Source organism: Ctenopharyngodon idella, chromosome 10 (assembly GCF_019924925.1).
Source record: "Ctenopharyngodon idella isolate HZGC_01 chromosome 10, HZGC01, whole genome shotgun sequence".
Classification (NCBI taxonomy): Eukaryota; Metazoa; Chordata; class Actinopteri; order Cypriniformes; family Xenocyprididae; genus Ctenopharyngodon; species Ctenopharyngodon idella.
This window is the reverse complement of record NC_067229.1, coordinates 28,184,202-28,200,262: the sequence shown is the minus strand read 5'-3', so window position 1 is coordinate 28,200,262 and position 16,061 is coordinate 28,184,202. Positions and strand designations below refer to the sequence as shown.

The 16,061-nt window shown below is 34.8% G+C and overlaps 1 protein-coding gene across 3 annotated transcripts; it reads right to left on the bottom strand.

Moving 5' to 3' along the window:
• Window positions 1–669: 669 nt before the first annotated feature.
• On the bottom strand, window positions 670–15,002 carry nln (neurolysin (metallopeptidase M3 family)). 3 transcript variants are annotated; one of them, XM_051907768.1, is made up of 13 exons: window positions 14,843–15,002; window positions 14,057–14,310; window positions 13,811–13,959; window positions 12,041–12,145; window positions 11,086–11,188; window positions 10,826–10,986; window positions 10,486–10,621; window positions 7,733–8,099; window positions 5,422–5,623; window positions 5,105–5,291; window positions 2,251–2,379; window positions 1,560–1,696; window positions 670–936 (listed from the first exon to the last, which is right to left on the bottom strand). In XM_051907768.1, exons 1-13 carry the CDS (start codon window positions 14,881–14,883, stop codon window positions 781–783), a joined length of 2,127 nt encoding a protein of 708 aa, XP_051763728.1. In that variant the 5' UTR covers window positions 14,884–15,002; the 3' UTR covers window positions 670–780. The 3 variants fall into 3 exon arrangements, with proteins under 3 accessions (XP_051763728.1, XP_051763729.1, XP_051763730.1); XM_051907769.1 differs by having other exon boundaries at window positions 14,851–14,972; XM_051907770.1 differs by lacking the exon at window positions 2,251–2,379.
• Between the last annotated feature and the right edge of the window lie 1,059 nt (window positions 15,003–16,061).

The following is a 16,061-nucleotide window of genomic DNA, read 5'->3' as shown; positions in this document are numbered from 1 at the left end:
CTAGTCTCTAGTTCATAATGTATGTAATAGTGACAAAAATATTTATTGCTCAAAAACTTTATTGCTCAAAAACAACGTCTAAATCTGTTTTATTTAATGGACTAATAGTAGCTCATATAGACAGAGTACTAACGGTTGGTATTTGTCTCCCCCTAGTGTTCACCTGTTGTCACTGTCACTTTAAATCGTCAATGACGGGGGTCTTCAACTTTTCAGGCCAATGAACCTTTGTGGATACGGCATAAAGTACTGCATAAAATGAAGCATTACAAGTCTGGTTTATAATAACATGCGTGCAGCACCATAATAATGTATTTTACATACTTTTTTACATAATGTTATGATGCTTATATTGCAAATCCATTAAAATGTTCATCATGGAAATACAGATTTACATTTTGCACTTTACACTTTAACTTCACTTAACTTAATGGCTCTTTATCTCCTTAACTTTAGCTTTGAAGTTAACTTAATATTGTATTTTATTAGTGCATAATTATTTTTCCACAAAAATAAAAAAATTAATAGAGACTGCACATTGAAGACTGGTTTTTGGCACCATTCTTTTCATTCAGGACTCAATTTGCATAAAAGCATATAGCCACCTTTATTCAAATTTGTAATTGATTACTAATGAAGCAAAACACCTGGAAGAAATACAACTTGAAATGTATAAATAACATTTTATTCTGTATATCACTATAATTAAGACTAAGGATACATGTGTCATTGGATCTACATATTCAGAAAAGTTGGTTTGCTGTAGTTCACAGTCCAATGTCAATGAGGGTTTTCTTCTGTATTTGTTTGGACGAGTCCTTTACACCGAAAAAACGCATCCTGGCATGGTTCACGACCCAGGAACGTTTTCAGCATATCCATGCCATCCACTGAACCTCCTGTTTCCAGAACCACACGCCTGTATTCCCGGCCCACCTGCACATCAAAACACACACATACACATCCCTTTATCAGAAGACGGCAAACCGAAACATAATCATAACATATGATTACATGATGTTGTCACTGATACACTGCAATTTTCAATATCATTTTACTCATCCAATCTAAATTATAACAATGTCTGTAAAGCTGCTGAAACGACACGTATTGTGAAAGCGCTACACAAATAATCTTGCTCCAAATGCAATCCAGACCTATCCTTCAACAATACTATGACTAACCATGACACAACACTCACTCATTTGCACAACAATTGTATGAACAATTTTACTCTAAGCTAATACTATTCATGAGGTATCTATTATTATAAATAATATTTATCTATTCTTGGAAGATATTCACTCTACAGCAGTTTCACATAATGATCATGTGCGTCAGTCTTGATAAGAGTCTGCTACATTCCCTAAATGGAAATATGAATGTGGAAATGCTGGTAAATAAGTCATGTGGTAACTATCATCTGCTATTATGACTCAGTTCTCAATGACGGTTCTCTATTAAAATGTACTTTGCCATGATGAGACAATCTAAACATGAATCACATGTTTTCTCAATTCACTCTCAACAATGGAAAGCTAAAATAACAAGACTGAAACCTTTGGATTCAAGATCCCTTCCTTTTTGAAGCGACTGAAGAAGATGTCCATGGAGTAGACTTCACTCCACAGGTAGCTGTAGTACTGACCGTCATATCCTCCGGCTAAATGACTGAAACTAGCCGTCATGTTTGTGCCTGCAGAGAACATGTAGAAATAAACATGAAATTAACGCTAACCTCATGCACTGTTTGATTTCTGGTTACAGCCTGTATGGTCTGGGTCAAACTGACCCTAAATGGATTCAATACAATTCCCCCCCCCCAAAAAAAAAAAAAAAATCATGTACAAATAATTTACTTTTTATATCAATACTTTTCACACATTACAAAGAATAATTATCTGAATTTATGATCTATAAAAATGTTTTTAACCACTATTTTTTAAACTGCCCCTCCCCGCACAGAACGCATTTTTACATTTAAATACATGAGACACCAGGGAAGAGAAAAAAGGGTCTCGAGAAAAGGGTCACTCGCAGCGCAGTGAAATCCAAAAACGTGTTCTGTGTGAACACCGCCTAAGAGTTCCAAATGCAAATGAGCTGTTGTGATTAGCTAAGCTCTTTGTATGTGAGATGAGTGTTCACACCAAGCTGCTGATCACTGAATAGTTGCTGATGTGTTAATGTGCTCATAGATGAGGTGTCATAAGTGTGTTGAGACTCATTGCCTGTGTATGTGTTTATGACCTGGTGTGGCTGGGATTCCCAGGATGTCTTTGCTGTGCTTGGCAAACTCGGCTGCAGTATCTGCTCTGTCTTTAGTGTGGAGAGTTTGGTCAGCTTTACTGAGAACAATCTGCCTGAGGTTCATCAGACCTGCAGACAGAGACAGTTTTAAAATGACAAACTGACATAAATTTGAAAACCAGTATTTTTGTGTGTTTACCACTTTACCACAAATACTGTACGTATAGAAGATATTTAAAATAACAGGAAAAGCGGTCAGATCAGAATAATGTTTCAGTAGTAAACTGTTAATAGTTTAACTGTTTTTAAACAAAGCGTCGGGTTACAATTACTAATAAAACACAAGGATGACCTAATATGTCAGTAACCAATAAATATTTTATAATATGGCCAATAACTAAGACACAATAGTACTCTGATTTTTAATTGGTACTTTGTTTTTTAAAAACAGTGTTCAGACTAATCCCAATGTATTACTCCAAAATCAACACAAAGAAAACATATTTTAAATTAATACAATTTTATTTTTAAGACCACTACAATATTTTTGTGACATTTTAGTGACAACTAAGCAGATTTATCCCCAAATTCCCATTACAAGTCAAGTCATCTTCATTTATATAGACAGAGATTGTTTTGGCTTTACAGCAGCTCTAGGAAAAAGTTATTATCGAGCTAAAGTAAGTTTTTGATTTAATCACTTCCGTTGTAAAAATCATTAATTATTAACTTAGGGGCCGCTTACATGACACCTTTTTAATTGAAAACAGAAGACTTTTAATGCGTTCTTGCTGTTCATTTACGTGTTTAGTCTGTAGGTATGCGCGTTTGAATGTGTATGTGCACAGATGCTTAGTCTTTCTTTACAAAGTGACATGCCAAATTACTTGTCTGGTCCACATAATACAGAATTATAAAAAAAAAAAAATTAGTATTTGTTGTACTACCTTTATTCTTATTTAAATAAAAGATAAAACGTAATAAAATATAAATATATAATAAATAAAAAAGCATTACATAGTGAATCTTTGTGTTCCTATCTTAATGTTCCTATGAGCTTCATTTAGGTTACTTTATGCAAAATATAATTTTATGTTTATATTTGTTAGGCCTATAATTTTAGGTCTATAGCATATTACATTCCTCTGAAAAATGTTCCCTCAAAATAAGTTCAAACTAGGGGTGTGCGATATTGACAAAAAAGATCTCGATATTTTCTGGGATTTTGTTGATAACGATGATCAGATGATATTTTGCTGAGTGTGTTATTGTGCTGCTTCCTTGGCAGTGTAATGAAGGGTCGGCAGAATGGGGATCCATTTGCAGCTTTATTTAGAATAAACACCAAGGCAGACAGGGGCAAAGGCAAGGACATAAACAGGGACAGGCAATGGTCAAGGCAGGCGGCAGACAAACAGTATCGGGTCACAGGCGGAGATCAGGGCAGGCGGCAAGCAAACACAGTCCAGTACACAGGCAAAGATCAGGGCAGGCAGCAGAGAATCACAACAAATAAACAGTCCAACGGTAACAGAATAAACAGTCCACAAGAAAACGCTCAGAAATGATCACCGGGGCAAATCAAGACTTCGCGGTGAGTGTGTGTGTGTGTGTGTGTGTGTGGCTTAAATAGTGTGAGCGTGATGGGGTGCAGGTGTGTGCACAATCAGTCCCAGGAATGAGGGCCTATGGGAAACGTAGTCCGAATGGGAACAGTCAACATTCGGGTGATGGCTCCCTCCGGTGGTGCGGAGGAGGAGGCGAGGGAGCCACATTCGTGACAGGCAGGTTTAGGACTGCCCTGGACAGCTGACTCTTTTTGTCATTCTTCATATTTTGTGTGGTGGTTAGTTTGCAGCAGTAACAAAAATGACAATTTCCAATAAGTTTAAATAGATTTTTACCTTGTATCTCCATTTTTACCTTTATAAGGGTATTTTTTCTTACCTAATTAAATGTAGCCTATACATCATTTATTATGTCAAATTATTACATTTAATTCATAAATTCAATTGGCATAATAAGAAAATCAACAAATCAACAAAATCCATCCTTTCAGTGCAGAGGAAACAGAAGCTGCATCTGAAGTGGCATTTAGATGCATTTACACAGACCTTTTTCATTTAATGCAGTTCAGAGGTGACAAATGCATATAACCTGCAGTTACAAATGAATAATGTTTTGATGTTTTAAAAATAAAACACTGATATATGAAATGATTTTAAAATTGAAAAGATACTTTAAATATGAAACTAAAACCAACAGTAGGTGGCAGCAAGTCAGTGTTAATAAGCGAATCATTGAGTCATTAATTCAACCGATTCATTCAACACCACTGTGTGTCACTCAGAGTCGCAAAACAGTTCTGTTTGGAACTATTTTCACTGTTGAAATAGAGCAAAACAGGCAATATTGTGTCTAAAATGTAAATCACTTAATCGTTTATTAAACTGTTGTATAAAATCAATGTTGCATTTGCAATCATGCTAATATTTGGGAAAAAAACGGCACTCTTTGTCTGATTGCTTAACTATATCATATGATATAAATATAGCCTAAAAGACAAATACTCATACAAGGGCATTTTTACTGCATTTTAATAGAGTAAATCATGCAACGAGAACATGCTCTCTAAATGCACATGCGCAGTAGTCTAACCTAAACTGAAAAGGCTATATCACGCATTGTATGCACTCTCTAGACACGTTTTTGTTTGGTTTTTGCAAAGTGAGGGACATACTCGATAATGTCAGATTGCGCATTGTTAAACAATATTATCGTAGATGATATTGCACACCCCTAGTTTTTGGTGTTGATTATAAAGATGTAGTGTGAATGTGGGATCAAATCTGACCTGTGTTGGCCACTCTAGATGCAATGAGTTTATCCAGCAGACCATCTGGGATCGGGCTGCCATCTTTGTAGTGGCGGGACATCCTCCTGAGAGGCTCCTTCTCCCAAACCCAGTTCTCTAGCATTTGAGATGGCACCTCCACAAAATCAGTCTCCACCTGTGTCCCACTGAACTCTGCATAGTGGGTCTGGGACATGCAAGTTGCCACAGAATATCACATTTGGTACCACCAGTTATATTTCTTATTGATTTGAGATTTTCATTCAGTGTAGTCTCAGGCCTTTGGACCCTCTTTATGTTTGAGAATACTGACTTACCCGGGAGCAGAGCTCATGCATGACATGTCCAAACTCATGGAAGAAGGTCTCCACCTCATGGTGCTGCAGTAAGGAAGGCCAGTTGCTTGTGGGTTTTGTGAAGTTGGCCACCATGGCGGCCACAGGCATCCTACGATTCCCATCAGGCCCAAGACATCCTGGCTGGAGCCCAAAGCATGCAGCATGGCCATACTTACCCTCCCTGAAGAGTAAAACAGACCAATAAATCTGGATCAAGACTATTTCAGGTCATTACTTCAATGGCCAGTTCCTTAGAGAAGGTCATTAAGTATTAAACAGATTTCATCTTCATGATTTTAAGAGACTCAGATCTGCACTGGGCTGGTTTAAACTTTAAGTTATGGTTTCAGGGTTATTTTTAGTATTATTTATGCAGGTTTTCTGCAGAGTTCAACAGGCTAAATGTAAGAATTTTTAAGACCATTATGAATGCAATTTAAGACTTATTTCATGTCCAAAAATGATTCTATTCACATTCAACATGAACATTCAACTGAATATGACTACACAGAACTGTGTGTAACCAATAAATTGATGAGCTAAAATAAAATAAAAAATAACAAATAAAACATTAAAAGGAAAAAGAAATATTATATGGCTTTGTTAACCCATTTTCAAAATTTGCTTTGGCCCTGCGTTCCATCTCTAATCCTATGGGGGGCCACAAAAATGTTCCTTGGAACGCACTTCTGCGTCATCTTGCCAAGCCAATTAAGGATGCACCACACAAAGTGTATACGCTGCTTGTCTGCGCAAAGAATCATGGAAGTGAAGTGTTCATCAGTTGTACCCTTCAAAATCCTTCATTCTGAATGGCCCTTTGAGGTGGCCAGTTTTGATCACTAATGCTAACTTCATAAGCCAATAAAGTTAAAACTCGTCTAAATTGTATTTGAGACATTTTGAGGCCTAAAATTCAGATTAATGGACTTTAGACTTTTTAAGAATCCACAGAAACCCTATTATGTACTATTATTCATTATTATTATAGTATTTATTAATATTTTGAATTAGCTTGTATTTTTATATTTTCAGTTTTCATTTTAATTTGTTTAAATTTTAGTAATTTGTGCTCTCAGTAATGAAAGTGCTTTCATTATTTTTATTAATTTTTGGGGGGATAACACTTCACAGGAAAGTCTCATTTGTTAACATTAGTTAATGCACCAATGTTCAATATATTCCTGCATCATTAATTAACCTGTAATGTTATGTTATGTTAAAATGTTCATATTAATTTTATTCACCGCATTAACTAAAGTAAACAGACAGAACTTTCTATCTTAAAGTGTATTAGTAAATTAATTGAGATTAACATCAACTAAGATTAATAAATGCTCAAGTGTTGTTCATTGTTGGCTAATGTTAACTTGTGTAGTTAACTAATGTTAACAAATGAAACCTTATTATAAAGTGTTATCATTTTTTAAATATTTCTATTTTTAATGTATTTTTATTATTTCAGTTTTAATCATTTTAGTATTTCAACTTTTTTTTTTTTTTTTTTTCAGTTAGCTGCCAAGGCAACATTTTTCATTTTCATTTAAATTAATCTAAAACTTAATCTAATATTTTATTTTATTTGAGCTTTATTCCAATTAACATGATTTAAAATTTTTTTAGCATTAGTTAACAATAACAACAATGGTTTATGGGTCAATGACATATAAGAGTGTTTAACTGTACTCTTTGTGTCATGTTTCATATGGTTTTGAAACTTTTATACAAATTTCAAGTTTTATCAAGAATTTCGAGTTTAATTTAATGACTCTAAAAATGTAATGTGGAGTAACCATAACGTAAAAAGTAATAAAATATTTTCCTTACACCTTTAACACATCCCAATCATTATTTTTCATGGTCATTTTTATTTTAGAATTATTAAATTTATTTTAAATTTATAATATATACTTATGCTTTTGGGAGTCGCACCACATGACATTTTACAGTTAAACTAATCTTCTCTTATATTTGATGTGGTGCAACTATAGACTTATTGACCTTGATCTCATCTCCATGATAATTTCCTGTTTTAAGTTTTTTTGTTTGTTTGTTTGTTTTTTGCATGTTGGTTGCAGCACTTGATTTTGGTGGACCAGCATAGCTATTCTGTTTTCCAGCACAACTAAGTTGATAAAGGTGGTCACTAAACATATTGTTTCTGCTAAAGCTTGTTGACCAAGAAAATTTTGCTAATTAGCCAAGACCAATTAAACAATCCATATCATAACACATGCTGTCAATTTCAGCTCAGAAAAAACACTTTTAGTGAATGTCTAGAATGGTTTACCTGGGATGCAAGTCCAAGTAAAACTGTCCAATCTCATCTCCAGTCACAGAGTCCAGTACCGAGTACAGTTTGACGCTATCGTGCCACACATGGGCGTTCTCCACTTGCTGGAACGTCAGACCCAACAGATCCTGATATATATTCAGCAAACCCTCAGTCACCACCTCCAGAGGGAAGTACTCGATCAGTTTGTCCTTATCCACCGCGAACTTCACTTGTTCCACCTGGTTCATGTAGTAGGGCATGTCCCATGCGTGCAGCTGTCCATCAAAGGCCAAGCCCCGCCTCTCACAGTCAGCATGTTTGAGTGACAGCAGGTAATGCCGCTCCTGCTCGCCCACTGGTTTCAACCTCTTATACAACTCATCTATTGAGCACCAAAAACATTTTGGTTATATAACAGTCATTTAGACATGTGGAAAACTGTTCAGAGCTTAAACACTGCCAAAACAGCTCCGACCTGCCGAAGCAATGATCTATGACACTCCTGAAGGTGCCCTGTGATATCTGGCACCAAAACATTAGCAGCACATTGTGAGGTGAAGTGACTGCAGATGGGAATTTTGTACCAAAACATCCCACAGATGCTTTGGATTGGATTGAGATATGGGGTATCTGGAAGCCAGGGCGACACCTGGAACTCAAGTTCCTCAAACCATTCTTGAACAATGTGTGCTGGGTGACAGGATGCATTATCCTGCTGAAAGCTGCCATAGCTTTTTCTGCCACGTCTTACACGTTGACTATGACAACAGACTGATATAGCCCAGTGTTTTACACACGCAGTTGATACAAAATAATCACCATGATTTGCTTCACTTGTGTTGTGAGTGGTCATTATGTTTGACCACTTTCTATTCATCAAAAAAATGAAAATTGAAAAAATGTATCAAAGTTTCCACAACAATATTAAGTAGCACAACTGTTTCAACATTGATAATAATGAGAAATGTTTCTTAAGCATCAAATCAGCATATTAAAATGATTTCTGAAGGATCATGTGACACTGAAGACTGGAGTAATGAAAATTTAGCTTTGATCACAGGAATAAATTACATATTAAAGGGGGGGTATAATGCTATTTCATGCATTCTGACTTATTTGCACTGTTAAAGAGTTGGATTATCATGCTAAACATGGCCAAAGTTTCAAAACACGAGTTGGATGTATGACGGAGTATTTCTGTGCCAAAAATACTCTTCCAAATCCTCACGAACTTTTTTTTTTTTTTTACTCACAACAGCAGGTGGTGAGTAAAACTGCTTCAAATGTCTGTTTTGTTGGCAATAGGCGCCTAAGTGCATATAATGTAAACAATACGAACGTAGTGAATTCATAAATTCATCATTCACTATATGCTATATTCATTATAGTGATTCAAAAGTTATCCATGGATAATGCGATGGTGTATTGCGTGTGTTTAAATATATTTGTTTCGCTGACCATTGATAGCTTGCAGCCGATCTCTACACAAAAGCTGCGCGTGCTTGTGACAGCTCGTCACTCTATCTCCGCTCACAACGACACGCCTCCAGGAGCTCGGCTGTTGTCGGAAAGACTTGGTACAGCGTATGTATCTTTTATAAATATGATAAAACTAAAGACTTTTCAGTGATATGAAGGATGCTATACTACCCTATAAGTACTTAAGATTAACATGAGATTGGCAGAAACTGTGTGTGATACCCCCCCTTTAAAATATGAAAACAATTAGATTACACTTTATTTTAAGTGTCTGTGTTAATTATACATTTAAAAACTGAGTAATGTTAACTAACTACATGTACTTAGTATTAGGGTTAGTTGCATGTAATTATGCATAATTCATAGTTATTACTAATTAACTACATGTAATGTGTAACAAGGACATTGTAAAATAGCGTGTTATTTTAAATTGTAATGATATTTCAAAATATTACTGTTTTTACTGTATTTTTGATCAAATAAATGACGAGCCTTGGTGAGCAGAAGAGATTTCTTTCAAAAATATAAAATAAAAAACATCTTAGAATCTTCTATATATCTTCTATAAATCTGCAATGTAATGATATTAAAATATCTTGAACGTTACATATATTTTAATGTTTCTTTATGCGCTCAAAGGTTGCACATAGGTGTTCTTATTTGATTAAAGTTATTTTCAAATATTATTGACTGAATAATGTGTAATATAATTTACTGATTAACCGATATTGTGGTTACACTTTATTTTAGGTGTCCTTGTTACAGTGTAATTATACATTTAAGTAATGTTAATTAACTATATGTACTTACTACATAATTAGGGTTGGTTTGGTTTAGGGTTAGTTGCTTGTAATTTTTAATAATTTCCTGTTATTACTATAGTAAGTACTATAGTAATTACTATGTAAGATGTGTAACGGACACTAAAAAGTGTTACCAGTATTTTTACTCAAAACTACTTCACTAAACAAATTCAAAATAATATTTGTAAATTTTAGAAATAAAGGAAACTACTTCTTGGTGGATTCCTATATATAAAATCTGTTTTCTATCTATTAATAGAGTCCATATAATTTAATATAGTATCTGTCATTTTATGATTATAAAAGAAATAGTCATAAACTACAGCAAATCACAACCAAAAAACTACAAGAGGAGTCTATGCTACACCACAGACACACGACAACATAATAAAACTGTCATGTCACTTTAACAACTGAACATGAGGACAAGAATGTAGGTGCTGATCCTTCACAGAATATACTGGACAAAAAGACAAGAAAACATACCAAGAAATCGTGCCACATTCTCTGAATTTTTGGCCATGGTCATTTCCAGCACGTAATTGGCATGACTGCTGAAGCCCAGTAGTTTGGCTAGCCTTGCCCGCAACTCAATCAGCTGTTCAAGAATAGCAGTGTTACCCTGTAAACATTGAAAAAATGTTAATACTGCATAACTAGGACATGACTTTAAGGATTAATTTCTATGACTTGCCAGGGCTGGAAAACGGTTTCAAATTCCCTGATTTTTCCCCTGAAAAAACTATTTATTCATTCCAGTTGTGCTGATCCTTCAAAGCTTAACTGAACCCAAAGTCTCATTAAAGGACGTACGAGTTGAACCTACATCCTTGCACCTGCTGTGAAAGGCCATCTCCATCTTCCTCCTGGTTTCAGGAACATGACATCTTTTCATCAGGGGGAAGTAGTGGGGATACGCAAGGGTGACTATATACCGCCCATCTTCTGTTTTCTCCAGACCATTCACGTAGCTTTCCGCAAGACCCACTTGAGAAAGGAAGAAGGAAAAGTGTGTCCAAGATGAAAACATTCCTCCGGTGCGAAAGCCCCATAAACAGCTGTTATACTGCAGATACACATGCTTACCGAGCTCTTCTTGCGAGAACAACAGCACTGTATTTTCTTCATTCAAATTTTGGTTGAAATCTATGGAGAGTTCACTTATTTGCTTAGAGATTGACTTGATTTCCTGTGAAAAAACACATTGAAAGACAAATAAAAATAATAAATAACTAGACTTTTTACATTGTCCAGTGAAGATTTTCTGCTTGCTCAATCAGACCAAAAGTCCAAATTTCTCCTTGCCCTGACAATGTTTTCACTGACCCCAACACAAAATTATAAATTTTAAATTATTATTTTTTATTAATTTAAATGTATTAATTTATACATAAAGATAATTTACAATTATTTAAAATTTGTATTTCTCTTTTTTGACAAATATAAATATATTTCATTTAATGCTAAGTATTTTTTAAAATAATTCAAATGTATTAATTTATATGTACATTTATAATTTTATTATAATGTTTAAGTTTTATATGAATAATTTACAGTTATTAAACTTAAAATTATAATTTGTATATGTAAAAACAACTTTTATACATGATTTTACATTTATTAATATTTTAGAATTATTTTAAAAAAAAAATTATATATATATATATATGTGTGTGTGTGTGTGTGTGTGTGATTTTATTTTCAATTCTAAGTTCTTTTTGCAATAATAGCTAGAATGTATACAGTTCAAATCAACATGACTAAAACACCAGCACTGTTTTCTAAACAAAATGTAAGTGATATTGTAAGAGGAATTTTATTTTATATATGGAAGAGGATTTTAGCAGCAGATGCTCAGGTGTCGGTGTCATTTTTATTGCAGAACAAGTTACACACCAAAGTGTAATAGTAAGGTTTATTTCAAATTTGTTCAAATCACTAAAAAGTAAATACTGTAAAGTATGACCAATAGTAATAGAGACACTTATATGTGAATTTATCCTCTCAAGCAAGTTTATAGTAATCACTAAACCAAACTTACTTCTTGTATATCCTTAGACAAGTGCAATCCATTCCGTTTTCCTAATTTTATCAGTCGTCCCAGGAATCTCTCAGACTCAGGCAATAAATCACTGGATTGTTTTTCCTATAAAGATAAAGAGGGAAATGCTGAGACTGTGCATCAGTGAATGCCTGAAGTTATGTTTACAGCTGCAGTTCTGACACCAGACCAAACTGACATGGGCCTTACACCGTACTAGCGTCAGGTGATTTCCTGTAAATGGAGTCTTCCACAGGGTCAATGTGGACAGTGAGGACTCCATACTGGCCTTCAGAAGAAATAGTGGGATCACTTTACTACAGCTCAATTAAAAAGGCAGTAAATGCCCTGGAGAGAGGACAGCCTCGTTAAATGATCGTTATTGGAGTAGAATGGCACAAAATAGTGTTACTGCTCACTCCAAAGGGAGACTGTCACTCAAATAATCATTTGAATTTGAGAAATCCGCAATATGAAACTGTTTTGGACAAAGCCTCAATGAACTCGGCCAACACTGCCAAATGCCTCATTTTATGGGTCACCCCTATGAAACTGGACCTGGTTGCCAACTTGCCAGATGTCTTTTTAGTACCCAAAGATTAAGTTCTCCATTGATGAGTGATGACAGAGGTCATTCTGATTACCTCCAATCATAAAACAAACAAAATAAATTCATTCATTCAAGAACACTCACCAAAACTGTAATAAGCAGGTGGTAACAATATTAATAAATAAGGTTTAACATTTAAAAATACTGATTTAAATCTTAATTATGACATAAAGAAAACTATGTCAATAAATCTTAATTATGACATAAAGAAAACACTTTGTTCCAAACCCATTAGACTTTTTTTTCATCTTTGAAATACAAATAAAGATATTCTGATGAAATCTCAGAGATTTCTGTCTCTCCATTGAAAGTCTATTTACACCAAAACTTTGATGCTTCAAAAAGTTCATAAATACATTGTAAAAGTAATCCATATGAATCGAGTGATTTAAACCTAAACTCCATCCGAAATCACATACTGTTCAGTAGGTTGGTTTGAAATTTGGTTTGAAACTTCGCAACCGTTAAAAAGGTACGTTCACATATAAGCATTGATCCACACACATACATAGAGCATTCAGATTTGGTAAATGGAGGCTCAAATGTGCTTGCTTGACATTCAAGAAGCAAGGAAGCTAATGTAAAAGTCTCATTATAAGTCTGCTCTGAGCTGCTGTTGACCAAATGGATTACTCTTACGATTTATGAACTTTTTGAAACTTTCATTTTTGACAAATAGACTTTCAATGGAGGGACAGAAATCTCTCAGGTTTCATTAAAAATATCTTCAATTGTGTTTTGAAGATGAGTGAAAATTCTGTGTGTTTGGAACGACGTGAGGGTAAGTAAATAATGACAGCTAGAATTTTTGGGTGAACTATCCCTTTAAGAATCATCTGGGGACTGTTTGCATACTGTTTTATGAGTACTGCATATTTAGACATTATAGTCATTTGATATAGAATTTTTTGTATATTAAATAGTGGAGAAGAACACATATTTGGATGGGGGGCTAGTGGTTAGTGCACATGCTCTGACACGTTAAGCCGTGGCAATCAAATGGGAGACATGAATTCGAACCCAGCGCATTTTTCCTGCACTCTGTCCACTGTACCATTAATAAAATGAAATAAAATAAAATGGATGAGCACACAACAGCATAATTATTCAGGAACTACACTGGAATTATCACAATACAACATCACACTGTAGTGTGGTACCTGCAGGGCTATAAGTCTCTGAAACACATCCGCCCTCATGCTCACTTCTACATCGAAAACAGACAGGCATTTATCAGCCTCGGTGCTCGCCAATCTGACCTCTTTACAATGAGAGACATACTGGGGGAAGTCCAACATATGACGTGAAGCTGAAACAGAGAACAGAAAAGTGAATATGACAGCACAAAGATGCAGATGAAAGAACTTCACGTTAATACAACATGAATGCTATCATTCGACACTCACCGGCATAATCTGCTTTTGCATCTGCAATGACTTGCAGAGTATTCTCAAAGCACACCTTCTCAATGTCCACCGACCCCACTGAATCATAGGCTTGCTTTATCCTCTGGATCAGTCTCTGTGTCCGATGTCGGATCTCTTCTGGGGTCAGATCCCATCGCAGGTTGTTCTTGTCAGCTGTGCTGGAGCAGCTGTGGGTGGATATGACTGATGCATTTTGAAGTGTCATCTTGAGCTTTGAGCTGGATGTAATGACTCTGCATTAAATTAAAGAAAGAGCATTAAAGAAAGAGCCAGTATTAATACTCTTTTCTTTCTTTCAGTATAAAAGAATGAGCCAGTGCCCACTGTGCAAATATAAGCCTGCATGCATTGCATTGGCACTTGTATGCAACTTCTTGTAACTTTAGAAAAAGAAAATCTACAAATGACTGTACATAATACTGATAGAAGAGAAACTGTGTGCTGTGTAGGGTCGCATGCTGTGAATGTTTTCCGTACTAACGATGGACACTTTCACATGTCTGTCAAAATAGAGAATGCGAACCTGATCTGCTTGTGCTACACTTATACTACTTGACATATGCCAGTTACATTGCCTAGTTCTGAGAGAAGTCAATGAGATAACCTGACTAAAACCAGATATCCTCCAATACTAAAGCTTTGTAAGGTAAGTCCGAGCATTTATAGCTTGTCTATTTGAGCCCAGTCACATTCAAGCATTCGGTTAATACCACTGGCAACAACATATACAGCATAAAGTGTGTTAAATAACAGAATTCACAATACCTTCTTACCGCTCGTGCTACAGAAATGCCGAAGATAAACATGGCATGCCTATAATTTCATACGTGCAACGTGCAAAAATGGGATTCAACTCCTACCGTCACACTCGACTGTTACAAACCAATACTAGTACTACTAAGACGAAGGCTTGGTATTTGAATATTAATTACGTAACCCGACGTTCGCCCGGCAAGGCATTCTGATTGGCTACAAGGTAGACGTTGGGAGCTAGTCAGCTGGCGAACTAATGAATGTGGTGAAACATTGACTTTATGAATATTAAACAGGTAACAGTGACTGACGTGTTTTTTTTTTTTACTTCATTCTTGTTACGTACATTACATGAACAACGACTCCGAAAGAAAAGCATGTTAACAGCATTTAAGCGCAATTTTATGTGAAATTCCTTTTCTACGTGGCTCGAATTTTTTGAATTCCTGTATTCAAAATTGACAGTGTTAGGTAAGCTACTCTAACGAAAGTAGGCTAATTAATTACTAGGTAGGTACTAATTACATTTCTGTGTGTGTAATAATTAGAAATTAGATTACTGTATTAATTACTCTCTCTAAAAAGTATTGAATTACTTATTACTATACTTTCTAAATCCCGTATCAGCAAACAGTTGAACAATACAAGGACATGAAACTGCTCTTTTAATTCTTTCAAATAACAATATACAATTGTATAAATTATTCTTGAACTGTCCAAAATATTTAAAGGGAGAACTTTACATTAAAAACATACATTTTATCATTAGACGTTATTTTGGTTTAAAGAATTGTTCTATGGAAGAAACACTGTTTAATGCAGTTACATCAGAAGTAACTGTAAATAAATTACAGAAAAATTAAGAGTAATTCCTTACTTTACTTTTTCAAGGGAAAAGTAATTAAATTACAGTAATTAATTACTTAGTAATGCATTACACCCAACACTGAAAATAGAAATAGACTAAATAAATTATAAAAATGAAAATAGACATAAAAATGAAAGACAAAATGTGTAAAATATTAAAAGTTCATATATAATATATTTCAATGTAATATTACGAGTTAATAATTCAAATCAAGGCAGTTAAGACCTCTGATGTGCAAGTATTATAACTAAATGGAATGAAATAATGGACACACACACAAACACACACACACACACACACACACACACACACACACACACACACTAGACAAAAGTCTATGGTTTGCCCCATAGACTTTTGGTT